Source organism: Microcebus murinus, chromosome 11 (genome assembly GCF_040939455.1).
Source record: "Microcebus murinus isolate Inina chromosome 11, M.murinus_Inina_mat1.0, whole genome shotgun sequence".
Lineage (NCBI taxonomy): Eukaryota > Metazoa > Chordata > Mammalia > Primates > Cheirogaleidae > Microcebus > Microcebus murinus.
This window is the reverse complement of record NC_134114.1, coordinates 70,621,695-70,633,963: the sequence shown is the minus strand read 5'-3', so window position 1 is coordinate 70,633,963 and position 12,269 is coordinate 70,621,695. Positions and strand designations below refer to the sequence as shown.

Below are 12,269 nucleotides of genomic sequence, written 5' to 3'. Positions count from 1 at the left end.
GTTATTGTTCTCCCCAGTTGGTCTTTTCCACAAGACTAAATTCCCTAAGGGCAGGGTCCATGTTTAGTTTTTTCAATACTGTATCCACAGTGTTAACACATGAATGTATGGAGACTGAAAAGATATAAAAAGTAATAGCCCACTAAAAATTTAGAGATCCCCTGTGTAAGGTAACAATGCATGTATATATATGTGTGTGCACATATTATAGATCAAGTTTTTCCTTCTTGGTGTTTTGGATGCTAATTGCTGCTACTATGGGTAAAGCCAATAGAAGTGAGCCCATGTTTGGAAAGTTTCTATAGAAGAGGTGGAGCTGCTGGTGTCTAGAGCACTCAGAGGATGCTATTTCTTTGACCACAATGTCTCAGGCTTTGAGATTTGCTGCTGTCTTGGCTGTCAGGTGGTGAGCGTATCTATCTCACAATGGACTGAGAAAGCAGTTACCTGTGTAGCATAAAGTTAGTGATTTTTCCTTTGTCTTTAATGGGAAAGCAAAACACTTTAAACATTATCATTTAGCTTTCAGTATGAATAATTTCATGATTTTTTCCCCAAAGAACAGGTTTAAATTTTTTTATTGCATATGTTTAAGGTGTACAGTCTGTGTTTTGATACACATTGTGATTAACCGTAATCAAGCTATATAACATATCCATCATCTCATGTAGTTAACATTTTTGTGTGTTAAGATCTGATCTCTTAGCAAATTTCAAATATACAGTACATTATTATTAACTATGATCACCATGCTGTATATTATTAGATCTCCAATACTTATTCATCTTATGACTTAAAGTTTGTGCCCTTTGAAATCCCCCATTTGCCCCAACTTCTAGCCTCTGGCACTGCTGTTTTAGTCTGTTTATTTCTATGAGTTGGAAGTCTTTAGATTCCACATATAAGTGAGATCATGCAGTATTTGTCTTTCTGTGCCTGGACTCTTACTTCACTTAGCATAATGCCTTCTAAGTTCATTCATGTTGCCACAAATGGCAGAATTTCCTTCTGTATAAAGGTTGACTAATATTCCATTATATATATATATATATATATATATATATATATATATATATATATACACACACACACATACACACAAACACATATACCCTATAGTTCCTTTATCCATTTATCTGTCCATGGACACTTAGTTTGTTTTAATGTCTTGGCTATTGTGAATAATACTGCAGTGAACATGGGAGTGTAAATATCTCTTCATCATGATGATTTCATTTCCTTTAGATATATACCAAGAAGTGAATTGTATGACGGTTCTATTTTTAGTTTTTTGATCAATTTCCGTACTGTTTTCTATAATGGCTGTACCAATTTATAATCCCACCAACAATGTACAAGGGTTCCCTTTTCTCTACATCCTCACCAACATGTTATCATTTCATTTTTTATAATAGTCCTTTTAACTGATAAAGTGGTGATATATCACTGTGGTGATTTGAATTTCCCTGATTATTAATGATATTGAGTACCTTTATATTTACCTGTTGGCTATTTGTATCTCTTCTTTGGGAAAATGTCTATTCAGGTCCTTTACCCATTTTTTAATCAGGTTATTTGTTTATTTGCTGTTGAGTTGTGTGAGTTCCTTATGTATTTTGGATATTAGCTCCCATCAAGTATATGGTTTGCAAATATTTTCTCCTATTCCATAGGTTGTCTTTTCATTTTGTTGTTTCCTTTGTTGTGCAGAAACTTTTTAGTTTGATGTTGTCTCACTTGTTTATTTTTGCTTTTGTTGCCTGTGCTTTTGACGTTATATCCAAAAAATCATTGTCAAGACCAATGTCAAGGTGCTTTTCCCCTGATGTTTTCTAAAAGCATGTTTTGACAAGATGAACAAAATGGCAAGAAATGCTGGGAGGCAGCAGGACCCTTAAACTATCAAGACTGCTGAAATGGTGTACATAAAGTGAGTACTACCTGAGATATTTTAACATATACCTCAAGTCTATAGAATGCATCTGGATTGCAGATTCTGCAATGCTGAAACATCATACTGTATTTGTGGAGAGAGAAGTCTGGCATTTCCCAAAGGATTAAGTAATATTGTTTGACATAGATTAAAGTGCCAAGTATATTGAGCTACTCTAGGAGGATTGTTCACATTTATTCTCTTTGGAATCAATGACAAAATAAGTGCAAGAGGAGGGAGGCCCAGTGCTCCCTGGTCCCTTGAGCAGAGATGAATTTACTATAAAACAACAGCTCTTGAGCTTCAGAGCTTCTCACTTGCATAAGCCCTACTCATGTATTTACAAGGTCATTGTGAAATTTGTAGAAGACATTTTAACCACAATTGATTAAGACCACTGCCTCTTTCCACTCCCACTTCCCTTGATGTCAGGTGGTGCTGGAGTGGCTGTGGCATTTTTGGATCCAACTAAAGAGCAGTTGAGTTGGGGATACCTTTGGATTAGGGAAATATGTTCAGGTTATTCACAGTCACTTCTATATGGAGTTAAATTACTATTAGCTATCCTGCTGTAGCAGTGGCTTCAAGAAATATTCCTACAGACTTCTGTGTCAACTCAACTGGCACCATGACAGAACATCCACAATAAAGCCAAATACATAAGCTTTAGGTCTTACAAAAGCTGCATCCACCCTCTCACTGGGCATAGTTCTTAGGCCATCTAGAGTCTGTAAACCTGTGAACAACGCAACATGGCATGCCAAGTAGGAGAATGGTGACAGAAGATCCTTTGATCCTTAGATCTCCTGCCCTGCATGGTGCTATCCTGGTTAACACTAATGAAAGAGATCCATTCTGGGAAAACTTTTGGCTTGATCCTACACTATTATTTGAACTATAATCTAGTTTAGAGCATTTTTACTTACAAGGGAAAAAATGCACCACATATATTTTTCTACTTGTTGTATATCCTCTCTGCTTTTGTAGCCATGTGTATAAACAGTAAGTATGAGTAAGAAGACTTGGCCCGTGGTCTATATGAATTCCTACTTTAACCCTTACAACCATTTATTTAGTTCCTTACAAAGAGTTACTCTTTCATATATTTGTGTGAAAAATACATTTTTACTGGAAACAAAAATATTGTAAAAATATAAAGGTTTCATAAATGCTAGATGTAGAAAATAGAAGTTGTTCATAATAGAATCACTGCTAAATTTGTTGTAAATTCTTAACCTTTTTTGGCATATTATGTATGCATATTGTGTTTAACTTATTTAAAAACATTTTATGTGACTGGTCATGGGAGAATCACTTGAGGCCAGGAGTTCAAGACCAGCCTGGGCAACATTGCAAGACTCTGTCTCTACAAAAAATTAAAAAATAAGCTGGGTGTGGTAGCACATTCCAGCTACTTGGGATGCTGAGTCAGGAGGATCGCATGAGCTAAGTCGGAGTGAAGTTCAAAATTACAGTAAGTTATGATTGCACCACTGCACTCCAGCTTGGGTGACACAGTGAGGCCTTGCCTCTAATAAATAAGTGAATAAATTAATGAAAAAAATAGTTACAAAACCATTTTATGACAGAAGTGGGGTCGGATCCATATTGCTTTGAAACTTGCTTTTTCACTTAATAGTGTATCTTTCTGTATTCTTTTTTAAGGGCTTATAGTATTTTTGTCTGGTAATGCCATTAACTTAATCAATTCTTTATATTTGGGGCTTTTTCCAGGTTTTTTACTATAACAAATGATGCTTTTATATGTGTGTATACACACACACACACACACATATATAAAATGAGCATTCTTATTCATATATCTTTGCATATTTTGGGAGATTTTCCCCTGTAATATAAATTTCTAGCCATGGAATTGCAGGATCAAAAGATATATACATTTAAAAATGTTAACAGGTATTTTCAAAGTACCCTTTGTATCATTGTACCAGTTCATAGACTTGCCAATAATGTATGAATGGGCACATTTAACTCCACCCTTGTCAATCTGATATTATCAATCACTTCAATCTCTGCCAGTCTGAAAATGGTAGCTAAGGGTTTCTTTAATTTTTATTTATTTAATAGTGAAATTGAACATTGTTTCATACCTTCATTGATTATTATATTCCTCTGTGACTTGTCTGCTCATATCCTTTGACTATTTTGGAAAACAACAACAACATTGGATTTGCATATTATTGGGGAACCTGCAGCCTCAAGGCCACGTGTAGCCCTCCAGATCCCCAAGTGCGGCTCCTTGACACAATCCAAACTTGACAGAACAAATTCTTTTAATAAGTGAAGAGTGAAGTTGTCACTCTTCTTCCCTAAGTCAAGGTAAGAGCCTAAGTCTGAAGCAAGGGTCCCCTTGCCAGACTTCCAGAATGCTCTTGTTCTAGTAGAGAGTGCATACCATGAATAGTTTGTTTTTATTTTTCATGATTTTACTGCTCAACATCAAGCTCTACATTTAATATTTATATTTAGAAAAGTTAGACATTTTAATTTTTTAGGAAATTAGTGTTTTTGAAATACTTCTAGATTTAGCACCTGGGTCAAATTGTGTTGGATATTTTCCATGGAAGTTGTTGTATTTTCTTATTTTGTATAGGTTAGATCTCGTTCATAGTTCTAATACACGTTAAGTACAATGAAAATATATTTTAAATATTCTTAAATTAGACTTGATGTAAATAATGGGATTGTCAGAGAAGGAAAACCTCTGGATCAGAACTTGCAAATTGACAGCCCACTGGTTATATCTTCTTCATAGAAATGTCTCTTATAGTTTAAGAATTATTTTGAACTAGTTGCTAAGGCTTGAAAATGGAGTTTATCTTGAAAAATGGAATTTTTGACAATAATGGACATGTTAGTAATGAACTGTAACTACATTGTGGCTATTATTTTTAGACTAAGTGGTTTCCAATTTGCTACAGTTCCTGCCATTCTTTAAGGTTTTACACCTGGCTTACTTCACTCATGTACACTATGTACATTGCCCTTTTTTATTTGTGGGCAAATTAAAAATATAAATAGGCATGTATGTGAGGAATTCCTTAGTTTTTTTCATTAAATCAAGACATCAAAAGCTTCTTTGGTTTATTGTTTATTTTTCTCCTTTAGAGGTGGTAAGAAATACAGAGACATTAACTTTCATCTTTAGAACTTTTCCCAACAAAACACTCCATTGGCTGGTGAAAAAGATGATTGGAAAGGTTTATATTTCCTGGAGTTCCACTATCTTACGCTGCAATTTCTTTAGGTCTTTCTGTACTTTGTATTTCTCTAAATTCATCTTTGTTTTCTGTATTTGTTGGAGTGAGCTGAGAGAGTCATGAACCGATTTAAATCCTGGGAGAGGGTAAGAGAATAGGTATACTTAATATGTTGGTACTTTTTTTTTTTTTTTTTACAAAAGTTGCTAATGAGCAGTCCTGCCATAATTGATCATCATTTAATTCAGCGCACATTAAATTCCATTAAGACCGATCTAAAAATGTATATAATCCATTTGTTGTGTCATAAAGATGCATTAACAATAGTGTTTCAACTTGTATCTGCTTTCATTGTGAAATTTTAATTGTTTTCCTTCCCCCTCCCAAAATATAGTGAGCCATGAAATGATTTTATATTTCAATACAGAAATTTAAAATATTTTCTTCTTTTTGTAAGCTTTGACAAGAGATTTGTATGATCTCTCTTTTTTTATTATTCTTGTTACCACATTGAAGGTAAAGATAACAGATGAGAGTTTAACACATTGACTGCCATGTGAGCTGTATTTAACTCAGCCTAATTTTGAGCACGGGGCCTCGTGAAGCAAAACCCTGCAGTTGGTTTGTGAAAATCTTACTTGATGTTCTTATTGTTACAATTAATATTGACAATTTAATTCTAAAAATGTGGATTGTGTTGCATATAACTAAAGCACAGAAAACAATAAAAAAGAATTAGAAAGGATCATTTTATTTTAATAAAACAGCCCCAAGGAAAAAAAATTTTTTTTTTCTAGTGTGGAAGTCAGTGTGTTGAAACTTCTCTTAAAGTAACTTTGAGGGACCTAAGGAGCAGCCACGTGCTGCCCTCCTCCCTCCCAGCACTTTGTATTTCTCTTATGCAGGTTTTGGTCACTCATGCCCAGAGACCCACCAGACCTCAAGCTTCTTGGGCTACAGCCCATTTCTTATTTACTGGGACCTTTCATGTAGTTGTTCCTCAACATGTTTTTACTAAAGGCATAAAGGAGTAGATTAATTTGAAGTCTCCTTTTGCTAGAACTCTACCTTAGTAAAATGCAGAAACATGTAGATTGTAAATTTTTCTTCAGCCCATCCTGAGGCTGTACTAATGGAATAAGTGAAATCGAACCTCTGATAGTTGAACAGAAAGCAGGGACTTTAAAAGAAAGGCCAGTTAAGTTTGGGACATGATTTCTGGTCAGATAATTCATTATTTTGATTTGGTCATGGAAGATTGAAGCGGGAGAGGCTGTCACGAGAGATAGAGATCTAGGCAGCAAATTCCCCCTATATGCCAGAAACATCTGGCAGGATGAGACCATGATGTCCTCCCAAGGCACCTTCAAGGTATCTATATATAGGACCAAAATTTAGTAGAATTTACACAAGAATTTTTCTGAGATCTGGAAGATAGAAAATGAGTTGGGGCTTTCTCTAATAATAAACCCTTCTGATTCCTGGTAATTCCCTCAGAATTATGACTCAAGGCAGATGGCTGCTCCACAGCACCGAGCCCATGTCCTTCTCTTTGACAAGTTAGATGAGGCTTTCAAATTAATCCTCTTTGATGTTAGCTCAGCTTGACACTGCTGCCATTAGCCTCTTCAGAAGAAAAGCAGCCATTCCACCTGACTCTGCTAATTCATCTCTCTTTCTCACTTCTAAAGGTCAGGTCTCCAGTCTGACATCTGCCCAGGCTCATTACCTGCAGTTCAATGGGAGGGGGTGTGCTTTAGGCTCCTAATTTCATAATATACCTACACATCAGGTCTTGGTGATCTCCAAGGACTTTCCAATTCTAACAAGTCCATGACTCTGTGATCTTAGTAAAAAATCTCACAGCAATGACAGGTTTGTGACATTGCCAAGCATGAATGAAGAAAATTAACTTATTTACATGCCTTCCAGTGGTATGCTGACATTCTATGGGATATTTAGAAAAGCCAGATTAAATACATAAGGATGTCACTAGTGAAAAGATTGACTCCTGGTCATTAGCTCAAAGTAGAAAACTCTGAGGGATTAGGCAGGAAAGGACAGATGTTCTTAATAAAAGATATCTTCTCACCTGTCTGATATTCACTGTGCATTTTCTCTAATTCACTCCAGATCTGATTCTCCATTTGGTTCATCTTTTTGGATAATTTATTTTCTATATGCTTTACTTTGCTTAGTTGCGCTTCTTGCTTCTCTGTGTTGATGAAATTCTCTAATTTGCTTGAAAGTCGCAGCCATTTTTCTTCCATTTTATTTTCAGACTTTTCCTATAAAAGAGATCATGTGATAAAACTGCAGAAAACTTATGTAGACTTATATTTCAGCTTAGAGAAAATGTTAACATTCATTTTTTCATACTAAGCACGCAAATTCAAACCAAGTTCCCATGTGTCTAAAGCTGTGTTCGTAAGTGTAAGAGTTAATCCCTTTGTTTGAACTTGTGCATTTGTGGTTTCTGGAATTCTACATGTTAGGGAAGAAAAGAAAAGGGCTGTATGTAGCTTTGCTGAAATGCCTTGAGGATTTGCAATTTTAGTCTAGTGTTTAAAGAAGTGTAACAAAGGAACACATTTTAGATGTAACTTTCCCTGAGCTCCTTGGACATGCTCTTTTAAGCTTCCAATCTCCATGGGGCCAGATTTCAGCTAGAATAGTGACTCTCCACGCCAATTGTTTACTAGAATCACCTGGATCATATCCCACCTCCTAGAAATTCTGATTTAATTGGTCTGCGATGGAGCTCAGGAATTGATAGGGTTTAAAAGCTCTCCAGGTGATTCTAATGTACAGCCAGGGTGGGGGCTGTAGAGACAGACTTAGACTAATTAGCTCCTTCTTTCCTCACTTCCCCCCAGGGCATTTGGGAGCAGGAACTGGGCATGACTGGCATGGCCTCTTTGGTTCTCCTCTGGTACATTAGTCCTGCCTGCCTGCCTGCCTCAGGAATGGTAGATTCCCATCTCTCTCTTCGTTGTGGTAGGAAGCTTAATGTCTGCAAGGTGACCCTGTGGTCGCTTAGTGCTGCCTATGGGGTAAAGCAATCTGCCTAATTCAGGGGTGAAGAACTAGCAGGCCCACGTGGCAGCTGCAGATCTCACTGCACATACCTTGATGGCTGTATCAGTGATAAAGCTGTTGGACTCCTTTCTCACTCTATCATTCATTTACAAACTTAGGTGGGGACGTTATTTACTGAGTTACCTCTGCTGGAAACCCCTCCACATAAGTTCTCAAAACCTCTTGTTTGAATCATCTGCAGGACTGGCAGCCCCTGACTATGGTGATGGCCCTGCACCACCCTCCCTATTGGGTTGCATGTGCCGGTTGCAGTGGGAGAGGGGAGCCTTGAAGTAAGTATATTTCTCATATATCTTGGTAGCCTCACCCCAAAGCTTAGGGCTGTATTTACATGCCTGACTTGAAAAATGAATTTTGGAAAGTTTGACCTAAGCAGAAGTGTTCAAGCTTTCTTGTATCTGCGCATCACCCTGGGAGTTCGTCCATAAGAGCTGATGCCCAGGGCAGGCCCCCAGAGAGTCAGACTCCCCAGTTCCTGGATGGGAATCTATACTTAAAAAAAATATATCTTCAGATTATTATGGCACAGGTGGAGCATACACTGAAAAATGTAGGTTCACAGAGTTGGGGACTAGCAAAGAAGACCAGAAGACAGGTCTCTGGACCCCTGTTGTGGTGCTTTAAATAAAGTGACTGACACAGTGAAGATTAATGCTGAAGTACTACCTTCTAGACCTTTACTCATTGCAAACATCCAGGCATTGAGCATGCAGCTGGTTACTCCACGGATTAACAGAGCCCCTTACCAGTTTCTCCTGCAGGACCTTCAGACATTCGTTTATATGGCTCAGGTGTTCTTTTCTATGTTTGATGAACTGGTTTTCTGTCCATTTTTGATTATTCTCAACTTCTTCATACAGATGACTTGAAAGTGAATTAAATCTGTGGGAAAAATGTTTTTTTCTCTTTGAATAAGTGAATTGAAACATAAAACTGTAGTGTTGACTAAGTCTGCAGTGTTTTGAGACGAGGCTTAGTGTATCTACTCAAGTACTTATGAGGTGATGTGGGGTGGGGAGGCAAGGAAACTACACTCTGTGTCCCTCCCCTGAGCTTAAGTTCATTCAGTCCAGCTACTGTCAGCACCCCTCTGCATGCCCTAAAATACATACACACAGTGACAGGAGCACTGCCAGCTCGGAGCCATGCAGAAATGCATTGTTATCCATACAGAATAGCTCTCAGGGCCCAGAGCTCATTGTGTGTGTGTGGAGGAAATACTTTGATAAGTCCACTTGGGGTGGGGAGTATTACTTTATGGTGGGGGTCAGCAAACATTTTCTGTAAAGGGCCAGATAGTAAATATTTTAGGCATTGTAGGCCATGTGGTCTCTGTTACAAACCACTCAACAGAGCCATGGCAGTGAAAAGGCAGCCACAGATAATACAAATGAGTATGGCTATGAGCAAATGAGTATGGCTATGTTCTCATCAAATTTTATGCTGAAATTTAATGTTCATATATTTAATAATATTCACATGAAATATAATTTTTTAATTATTAGAAAGCATAAAACCATTCTTAGCTGTGGGCAGATATGGCTGGGGGGAGGGTAGGTTGCTGAACCCTACTCTCTAAGCACCACTATGAGGCTGGGAGAGGAGCTGAGCAGAGATGACCAACATTGTCTAGCAGAGGACAGAAAAGGCAGAGGCAAGAGGCTGTGGGGGGAGAGCCCCAAAAGAACTTTGGAAAAGCAGTGCCCAAGGGGGAATTTATTTTTAGCGTATTATGGGAGTACAAGTGTTAAGGTTACATATATTGCCCCTCCCCCCTTGAATAAGAGCTTCAAGCATGTCCATCCCCTAAACGTTGCACATCTTACTTGTTGTGGTTGTATATGCCTCTCCCCCCTCCCCCTCCTCCCTCCCGACACCCCATAAATGTTACTCCTATATGTCCACTTAGGTGTTGATCCGTTAATACCAATTTGCTGGTGAGTACATGTGGTGCTTGTTTTTCCATTCTTGAGATACTTCACTTAGTAGAATGGGCTCCAGCTGTATCCAAGGGGGAATTTAGATTGCCTTTGTCTGGGGTGAACTCTTCAATAAATTCCCATTGCCACCAATGGATCTATATAAGTGGATTTTTTTTTTTTTGGTGGGGGGATGCTTAAAGAGACACTGAATTATTCATGTGGGGCAAAAACAGAAGTAATTAGAGCTGCAGGAAGAGACCTATGAGACCCATCAAGATGACACACCATAGGAGTATTATAATAGAGAATGGAGGATTTTTAAAAAATGAGAGTGGAAGATATTATAGAGAGTAAAAGGAATGGAATCAAGTACCATCAATTTTAAAAATCACTGTGGAGTGACTGAGGGTTTGAATCCACACAGCGAGGGGAATCCACATCTGAATTGACCGAGGGGTATGGGACAGAGGAGAGATGGGGTGAGGGCTGGGGACTTGTGAAGGGTTTCTGTGTATGTTTTCTGCATATAACTTGCTCATGGTAAGATGTCAATTTCATATCCCCTTTTAGAATAGCCAAAACTATTAGATTGGCAGGAACAATGCATTTTGTTTGTTATTGAATATATTCAGACTACCTTACAGTGTGTGATAGTTACAATGAAAGTAAATAATTGCTCTGGTATTTTCAGGCAAAATCACATTCAGATAATTTAGTTTGTGACATTTATCATTGGAAATTGCTGAAGACATGCTGGACGTATACTACATATACATGCCTCTCTTGCTGTCCTAAAAGTGTGTTTGGGCTAATAGTTAGGAAAGACAAGTTCTATGAATTCATTTACATTCTTGGGCCAATAGCTTTCAACTGGGAGCAATTTAGCGCCCACCACTGGGGACATTTGGTGGTATGTGAAGACATTTTTGGTTGTCATAACTGGGAGGTGCTTACTGGTACCCAGTGAGTAGAGAATAAGGATGCTGCTAAACATCTTACAATGCATCAGAAAGCCCCACAACAAAGAATTACTGAGGCAAAATACCCATAGTGCCGAGGTTGAGAAACCATGACTTAGATAATGAAACCAAGGAATGTGATAAGTATTATAAGTTAATTTTCCAATAGTTATGTTACTTATAGTATAATAGCTAAATTCTGATCTTCATCCTTTCTGAGTTCTCACATTATTTTTGATACAGAGAGGGATGTTTTTCACATAGATATGAAGCATATCTTGATTCAATGTTGAGTACCTTAGAATTGACAAAGAGGAAATTGGCTTCTCTTCCTCTTCTTAGTCTAATTATGATTCCCAGTCACCTGTGCTACTGGTTAACAAGCTGTTAGATCTCAAACAAATAAGCCTGCCCACTGATAACTAGACTACCTCATTTTAGCCAGTTGCTTTCTGTAACCAGAATACTCTTCCTCAGAATATCTAATGGCTCCTATCCTCATTTCATTCAGATTTACATTCAAGCACTACCTTATCAAAGAAGGCTTTTTTTTGACCACCCTAAAAACACAGGCCCCCTTCTCCTCACTAGACACCCACTATTACCTTACCCTACTTAATTTTTCTCCAAAATGCCTATCACCATCTGATATATACTAATTTGTATCCTGTTTCCTCCACTTGAAATTAAGCTCCATGAAAGCAAGGATTTTGCTTTTGTTCATGGCTATCGACAATGCCTGGAATACAGTAAGTGCTCAACACATAGTTGTTGACTGAATGAACAAATGACTCATTCTTTCTCATTAAATACCTTCCATTAAGGTTGCTGGCAAATCATAAACTTGTCAAGCTATTTAGAAACCTAATTTGCTTTGATTTTCATCTTCCTTGCCTGTCTCTGGTGGAAGTATTAATTAACAGTGATGGTTAAGGGACAGTAAATCCCCAGATAATTAAGAGATAACTTTACAACTGAGAATCCAGCCTTCAGTGCTCACCTTTACCGTGTAAATAAATGAGAGCACTGACTCTCTTTCTACTGATAAAATATTAACATCTCTCAAAACCAAGGAACCATTAATATGCCCAAGTAATAGTTCTGAAAGAGCATATCAGTACTGAAATTCTGAAAT

General features: G+C 37.6%; 1 protein-coding gene across 1 annotated transcript in view; it reads right to left on the bottom strand.

The window, feature by feature from the left end:
- Positions 1-5,029: 5,029 nt before the first annotated feature.
- FAM81B (family with sequence similarity 81 member B) overlaps positions 5,030-12,269 on the bottom strand; it is a 63,127-nt gene continuing 55,887 nt past the window's right edge. The window contains exons 8-10 of the mRNA XM_012774019.3: positions 9,000-9,135; positions 7,247-7,442; positions 5,030-5,290 (exon numbers count right to left, since the gene is read on the bottom strand). Coding sequence (XP_012629473.2) covers positions 5,157-5,290; positions 7,247-7,442; positions 9,000-9,135 — 466 coding nt within the window. The 3' untranslated portion in view covers positions 5,030-5,156. The remainder of the gene's footprint in view (positions 5,291-7,246; positions 7,443-8,999; positions 9,136-12,269) is intronic.